At 36.1% G+C, this 8,218-nt stretch overlaps 1 protein-coding gene and 1 long non-coding RNA gene across 2 annotated transcripts; both read left to right on the top strand.

Annotated features, from left to right (window-relative positions):
* Positions 1-3,364: 3,364 nt before the first annotated feature.
* On the top strand, positions 3,365-4,095 carry LOC121051958 (nuclear pore complex protein NUP205-like). Its single transcript, XM_040515644.1, has 2 exons — positions 3,365-3,504; positions 3,844-4,095. The coding sequence occupies exons 1-2, from the start codon at positions 3,376-3,378 to the stop codon at positions 4,078-4,080; spliced, it is 366 nt and encodes a 121-aa protein (XP_040371578.1). The 5' UTR covers positions 3,365-3,375; the 3' UTR covers positions 4,081-4,095.
* Positions 4,096-4,731: 636 nt separating this feature from the next.
* Positions 4,732-5,351, top strand: LOC121051434. Its single transcript, XR_005805699.1, has 2 exons — positions 4,732-4,853; positions 4,965-5,351. It is a non-coding gene; the product is annotated as an uncharacterized LOC121051434 (long non-coding RNA).
* The last annotated feature ends 2,867 nt before the right edge of the window (positions 5,352-8,218 follow it).

Genomic DNA, 8,218 nt, shown 5'->3' with positions numbered 1-8,218 from the left:
CGTGTCACAAAAGATAAACTCAAACCCAACCCATTTAATAATTGTGCCGAAAATTTAAACTCAAATCCAACTTATTTATTAAACGGGTTACCCATTTCCAACCCGCTTAACCCATTTAATAAATAGATCGTGTCGTGTTGGACAAAATGACTCATTTAAGGGTCAACATTCACTACTACAAAAACTGCATCACACAACACCTATCAGACAAGAGATTAAAAACTGACTGTCGTCTGATAACGTGAACTCCATTGCACAACGCTGTTAATAAAGTTCTGTTGTGGGAATACTACCAAATTGTGAACTTTTTCTTCAGAGCTCTATCACACAACACAATTATGCATGTTCCGTTATCTAAATGACACAAAATTTATCGATAGATATCCCGCCATCACTGAACTCAAAATTCCCTCCAAAGACAAGTTCACCCATTATATCACACAACAGAATTATGCATGTTCTGTTGTGTGAATGTTGCAAGCTACAACAGTATAGTTATTTATGTTGTATGACTAGAATCGGGTGCAAAATTTTGCGCCAAATTTTGGCTGGGCGCCAATTTTGTAAAAATTTGACACCTTCTACTAAGTATACCTAGTGTATGATATAAAATATGACACAACATATTGTAGGTATTCTGTTGTCTGAAGGCTCAAATCGATTTGAAATCCTTCCACCAAACCTCGGCAGCGGAAAATTTCCCTCATTCTCTTTTGACAAATATCATTTATGTATACTCTCATACAACAGTTTTTTAATTGCTCCGTTGTGGCATTGGAGGAACAAAGTATGCCACCACAATCAGATAAAAGAAAAGAAAAGAAAGATAAGACAGGTTCCCTCTCTCTCAGTAAAACTCTAAGCCTAAGCCCCTCTCTTGACAAAAGCTATTCTCGGTCCCAAACTCCCAACTCCTTTGTTTCTCCTCCGAAATCCAAATCCCCTTCCTCGCTGCCCTTTGTTGCTTCTATTCTTTCTCCCTGAAATCCAAATCCTCTTGGGCAACGGAGAAGATAGAGTGCCCCAGATCTCCTTTCACTTTCCTCCTCGCCTTCAAACTAGGGTTAATTGAAGATATGCAGAAGGCGAAGGTGAGCAAGACGGTGAAGGTGAACGTGTTGTGCTGCTTCTACGAGGCCTTGCTGTCCTGGGCTTGCGAGGAGAAAGTCCACGCCACCACAAGCTCGCCAACGAGAATTTCGCAGACGTACATGGACGACATCAAGTCAGTCCTCGACCGCAAGGACCACTGCCTCAACATCAACAACTCCGATCTCCACTTCTTCGGCGACCTCGGAAATAGGTCAGTTCACTTTTCTCTACTACTCTAGCTTAATAGCTTCAATTTGTTCTAGGTTTTCTGGCAAATCCTAATTTGATTTTCAATTTGGGGATTTCGAATTCAGGATTCTCATAAATCTGAGTGATTCAAGCGTTTAACGATTCGGCCACAGAGGTCGTTAACAAGATAGATTCTAAGTACTTGAAAGTCGCTGGCAAGCGTTTCAATTTGGGAATTTGGAATTCAAGATTTCTGGCAAATCCGAATGTAAGTCTCTCTCTCTCTCTCTCTATCTATTTCTCTCCCTCTCCCTCTCATCTTCTTCTTGTTCTTCTTCTTCTGCTGATTGTTGCAGAGATAGTTGAAGGTGATGGATCAGATTGAGAAATAAGTGATTACGGAAGCATCAATGGAGGTATCGAATGAATTGAAAACCCCAATTAATGCTCAGGATTTGGATTCTTTCAAACAACTGTAGCACCTCATGTATTGTTCTCTCTCCGCTCACTGAGCTTAAAGTAGTGATCTTTGTTTGGTTCTCTGTCATATTGGTCATTAAAATTCTATAATGAAGTTGTAATTGTCATGAATTAGCAATAGTATAACTGATATCTGTAAGGCTCCAGGAGACTGCTTCAGAGGATTGTGCTCGAAGCCCTCTATGAGAGAATCACTGCTCTGCGGTGGGAGTCTGCTCTCAAGGTCACTCCTTTTTACCTTGGTTTTATTCTGACTTGGTTATCGAGAATTGGGTGTTTGAAATTTCTATCTGGGTTGTGCTTGTTAAGTTGTTCTGCATTTGGTTGAAGGATTTACTATGCTAGGATTTAAGCAATCTATGTGCTTGAGGTTTTTCCATTTGATCAATTTTTGCGTAGTTAATGAGTTGATGTAGGAATGTATATAATGGTGTTAATCCTGGTGTTTACAATAAGCTAATAGTCATGCTAGGAAAATGTAAACAACCAGAAAAAGCTGAGGAGCTTTGTCAAGCTATGATTGACCAAGGCTGTGGTGTCATAATGAACATTGTAAGAGGCTAGGTTCCTGACATACTTTATTGACAAATTGACACTAGTCATATTCTCTGTTTTAAGGCTAGGTTTCAGGTGGCTAGTTTGGCAGGAAATTTACTTTTCCTATACCTTCTGTATATGTTGAAACTCATGTATGTTACAGGTGTATGATATGCAATTTGAGCTCAATGAAATAGAAGCAAGGAGAGAGCAATATCCTTCAACAATATGCACGGAAATGCATGCCTATTGCATGATAATCTGGGATATTTTTTTTTGTTCGTAGGCCAATAGATGATAACTCAGAATTCTTGCTATTTTTTGTTCTGCAGTTGCATATTGCTATTACTTTTCAAGCCAGGTCCGCCGTAGTATTGTTTATGGAGATCAACCAAGAAATAGGTAGGTGAACTATGTTAAAGGGTACGTATGTAGTTCTTTCCTTTTAAATAGAATTTGTAAACCATTTTCACCATGTATCGTTTACAGGTTGGATCCATATTTACCGACAAATACTGATGGGAAAAAGCCAGTTGTGGTGTTTGTAACTGGTGGAGCGTGGATTATTGGGTGAGTTTTTATTTTTTAATAGATGAAAGTAGTGATTAACAACTCTTGGAAATTGTTAGTTCAGTAATTCTTGAATATCTCTTCTTGTTCTTTCATGAATTCATATAAAGGCGTAGAGATGATATTGTCCTTTTCTTTCAGGTGAAGCATATTTAGATTAAATTTCTGCTTAGGTATGTGTAGGCATTTAGTTATTTATTTGACATTAAGTTTCTACAGTTTCATGCTGGTTTAGGTATAAAGCATGGGGTTCTCTTTTAGGTCTGCAGTTGGCTGAAAGAAACATCATAGTGGCATGTGTTGATTACAGGTAATTGACTTTATTTAAAGCGTGTAACATGCAATTGCATACTTGGATATGTGCTATGACAGAAGTATTTTAAAAGATGATCAGGCACTTCTTATTAAATAGTTGTATTAGTAAGAAAACTACGATTTTCTGTATCATTTTCTTAAAGCACTGCAGTCAAAATGGCAATGACTATTTTTTTTATCTCATATGAATTAATGTGCAGGATGTTGAGTCTGTATGACATCAGTGAAGAGGATATTGATGGTGTCATTGATCAATCTCAGCTTTCAACAGTAACACAATCTTCACTCCAGATGCAGCTACCAATTCTAGAATTGCTAAAAGTATGTGTTCATCATGTGCATCTGTTCATATGTGCTGCTCATTGAATATCAAATCCAGCATGCATGTGCTATTGATTCTGCCATGGTTTTTTTTTTCCTCCTATCACTTCTGGTAGAGTTTAGTGATCTTCCTTCTCCTTGCTGGACTTCTCTTTGCTTTTACTCAATTTGTTTGCTTATTGCTTTAAAATGTGTTCTATCTTATGATATTACAGTAAGCTTGCTGATAATTGTGGAATTCCATTCTTCATAAGTAATTCTATTATAGTAATATGATTGCTGACACTTAATGCAGAACCACATTATTAAAACCATTTTTACTCTTACTACTTGTTACAGGACTTTATGAGTGGAAAATCTGTTTTCCGGAACATCATGGGCATCCTTCTGCCAGGTGTCAATACCATTATAACTGAACGAACAAATCAAGTGTACGGGAAACTCTTAGAGAAGGCTGTGCAACTCTCATTGGAGATTATAATCCTTGTCTTGGAGAAGGATTTGCTTCTTTCTGATTTCTGGCGTCCTCTTTACCAGGTAGATATCTTGCATATTCATAGCTATTTTAACCTCTAATATTCCTTACAAACTTTGTTACATGATGCTCCTAATTTTGTTGAGTATTTGTTCATTGTGGGTCCAGAAATCAGCATGGCTAGCAATATTTTATATGTGTATACCGACTGGAGTTGCTATAGGCTATGTTTCCTGCGGATTTGTAAGTTTTTAGATGTGGCAAGCTATCTTCCTATCTTTTTAATATATATGGATCTTTGTTGTTTGAATTTGGAATGTCTTTTCCTTTATATTTTGAGTTGGTGTTGGAGCTTGTTAATGGGAGGCTAATCAATATAATTTTAGATATAGGTGCAATTCGCAAGCAGATTTTGGAATGCAGAATGTATGTTTGTCAGTTTTCATCCTAAGAGAAATTCATTTGCCTTTACAGCCTCTTTCATGGATTTCTGACAATGCTCCACAGTTGAGCATTCTTTGATTAAAATTTAAAAGCTCCAATTTCTCATCAGCTGGTAAAACTTTGTTAGATATCCATGACATCGACGATAAAATCAGTTTAATATTTTAGGTTCTGTAATGATGGGGCTAGCCGTACACACATCCAGAGACTAGTTTCTCTCTCTCTTTCTTTCTCTTATTTTTTTTTTCCCTTCTTCTATCTCTACTCACCAAACTACAGAACCAATGGACCCAACAAATAGCTTATTTTTGAAGCTATATAGTTATTGATGTTTGTCTTCTTCTTTTTTCCTTTTGGCAGATGTGAATTGAATGTTCAGGTTATTTGAGCTGCCGATTAGCTATGACTGTGACTATGCTGAATACCACAGGTGAGAAAAGCCTTTCTATTTGATCATTTTCTATTTGAGCCCAGTATCGAGATGAAACCAAAATGGTTTGTACCAGTTTGTCTTTACTCAAGTTACTAGTATTGTTTACAGTTTGCTGGATTTTTAATTGGAATTGTTGGAGCAGCTCAAGTCAAGTAAGCTCAAACAGATCATTTTGAAAAAGAAGTTGGAACTGGAGCATCCACCCGACACACTAGGTGCAGCTCCCTTAGCACTACACTATGCAAGTATGAGAGAACTTTAGTCGCAAATATTTGTCTAGCAAAGATTTGTTTGTATCAGCTTTTGCTATTTTTCAATGTTAGCTAGAATGTAGCAGCTATCAAGCTAGCTAGAATGCCTTCTTTTTTGGTTTTATGGTGTGGATACATAAATGTATAGATGATTGACAAAGGCTGCTAGCTCTTTTGGTACACTAGACGCTTGAATTAAAGTACTTCATTACATAATATATATTGAGCATTATATTTGTGCAAATATTCCAGGTACAATATCCATAATGCATGAACAATAGTGAATTAAATTACGTGGTATGAATACGCATATGTCGTTAATCACACAACAAATAACTTGTAATCACACAACGGTCTCTATAAAATTTTGTTGTCTCATTAGTACTCACACAACAGAACAAATCTGTATCAGTTGTCCAATGCTAAATCACCCAACGGTATAGAAACAATGTGTTGTATGACTTGTGAAGAATTCAACACTAAGCCTCACACATACAACAGTTACTTACAATACTTGTTGTGTGAAGGAACAACCAACAACAGTCGCCATATTTTTCTGTTGTATGATAAGTTAACCAACAACAGCGTGTACTTACTTCTGTTGTCTGAGTGTTATTTTTATGTTGTCTGAGAAGTTAACCAACAACAGCGTGTACTTACTTCTGTTGTCTGATCACTATCGAAAATGCGCCGCATCCAATTTCTGGCATTGGCATGCCCAGAATTGGTGCAACGGTAATAAGCAGTGCGTTGTGTCTATGATATTCACACAACGGTGTTTCACCGTTGTGTGAGTGTGCTCATCACACAACATCGAGATAGACGACAGACATGGTCCACATCACACAACAGATTTCCACTGTTGTGTGATGCAGTTTTTGTAGTAGTGATTGCTACCTATTTAAGTAACAAAAAAATGCATAAATTGATTAAATTCACTAAAAACTCCACATGACGAAGAATATAAATAATTATACATAATTCATAAATAACTAAATCCAATAATGGTGAAGTAAAACATTTCAAATTGTCTAATCCTAGGATCAAATACTACCAACTTCCAAAATTTCAAGATGAAGTATAGCATAATCGGGTTATACGGGTTTACTTCGTGTTGGTGGGTTGACTTGCGGCCAACCCATTTATTAAATGGATCATGGCGGGTTCACCAGCGATCGACCCGCATTTTAATCGTGCTGGTTCAACCCGCTTTATTTCGTGCGGGTTTCGAGTTGTATTATCAGGTGTGTCATAATTGACAGCCCTATGGAAAACTATGAAACATACCCTAGTTACAACATCCATAATGCAGGCCGAGTTCATTGAAATGTTTGAAAGAGTATGTGAGGGACTTTCGATTAGAAATTTTCTAATGCAGACTAAAATTTTAAGTCATATTGTTGCTGATGCACTTGAAATGTATTGTGACCATGAGGCTCCAATGTTTTTTAGTAAAAACAGTAAAAGATCAAATAACTCAAAGCACATTGATCTTAAGTACTATAGTGTGAGAGAAAGAGTAAACATGGTGAAATCTCTGTGTTAAGCATTGACACTGACTCACAGCTTGCAGATCCTTTCACCATGGCATTGTCAGTAGTTGCCTTCAAGAAGCATACAGAGAATATTGGTGTCTTGCCTAGTTTAAAATCTTGAGTTCATAGTGAGCTAGTTTAGTAGGAGAAAATTTTAAAAGTTTTGTGTTTTTCTAAGTTCTTGTAAGTTTTGTAGTTGCGATTTGGAAGTTATTATTATCACAACTGTATGTATTATTGACTTTTGATCTATCGATAAAATCTCGTAGTATTTCATTCAAGTTTTATTAATTGCTGCAACTTTATGTAAATTTCATTTTCTAATCTTGAATTATTATGATATTAGATGGTCTTGAGTTTTAGTCAGCATGTTGATTCAGTTAAGTACATGCATAAGATCATCAGTGTTTCAGTTTTGCTTGAGTTTCATTTTGAAACATTCAATTGGACCCTTAAGGTATATGATCTCCTGGTGATACACATTGTTCATATACTGCATCATTTGTATTTATAGTAGCATATGTGGAATGCAGAACCTTGTGTTAGTTGTCTGGAAGTGTTGCATTTTATTTAAGTGTATGCTTTTCCTTGCTTTGCATATATAAGTGGCTGTATTTTGACTATGCTGAATGGATTTTGAAACTTTTCTTTATTCTGCTGCACAATTAACTAGGTTGTACAGAACTTGATGTTATGGTTTGATTACCTTGGATAACTTAGTCCAAGTGGGAGATTGTTAAAATTGAATATGGACTTATCTCTAGTTATCCTAGAGTAACATAAAAATCAATTAATATCAAATCTAGTACAACATGAATTTGGAAGGAGAATCTACCTAGATATCTAATGTGATAGTGTATCTATATATTGAATTAGAAATCCATTATTTGGACTACAACGAAGTCCTAAAACTGTGATGCATTAGGATTCTAATATAGAAGACTTGATCCTTAACAAAGCCTTAATGGGAGGATTCTTAGGACTTGTACTTGTATAAATAAGAGGTTAAGGTCCCTGTTATCACCACGAGTTATAAGCATTGTGTTCTGCTCATTGAGAAGCTAAAGGTGGTAACTAGTAGATAATCTCATCCTCATCCTTGTTCCTGCAGCTGCATCAATGGCCTCAACCATGGACATCAATGATATGCTTCAATCTTCTGGAGATTTTCTTTATTTTGTATTAAGTACTTAACATGTAAATTGTGAGCTTGATTTGTATATGGTTTTACAAGTAGGATAACCAAGTATCTCCCACCTCTTTCACAAATCCAATATTTAAAAAAATACAAAAGGAAAATCAAACAAAAGTAAAAAATTAATAGCTCTGTCTGGCCTAGCATACAATGAGAACATTTGTTTAAGGCTTTGAGTTTTGTTACTATCAACTTTAATTTTTGTTCCAAATACCATGATTGTAAGAAAAGTTGTTAGTCTCTTGTTGATTTTTTTGAAAGGGATTAGTCTCTTGTTGATAAGAAGGTGTAAATTGGCCAAGTCCATAAGAATTTGATACTGGGAAGGATTAAGTATGTATTGGCTTGATGTAAAGAGAAATTTGACTTTGGGTAATCAAC

This window comes from Rosa chinensis, chromosome 2 (assembly GCF_002994745.2).
Source record: "Rosa chinensis cultivar Old Blush chromosome 2, RchiOBHm-V2, whole genome shotgun sequence".
Taxonomy (NCBI): Eukaryota; Viridiplantae; Streptophyta; class Magnoliopsida; order Rosales; family Rosaceae; genus Rosa; species Rosa chinensis.
Note: the sequence above shows the minus strand (reverse complement) of the source record. Positions and strands in the feature narration are given on the sequence as shown.

Coding starts and splice junctions, on each gene's coding strand:
- LOC121051958 (XM_040515644.1), top strand. CDS start 3,376: ATGTGCAGGATGTTGAGTCTGTATGACATCAGTGAAGAGGATATTGAT. Junction 3,505..3,843: donor CAATTCTAGAATTGCTAAAA/GTATGTGTTCAT, acceptor TACTTGTTACAG/GACTTTATGAGTGGAAAATC.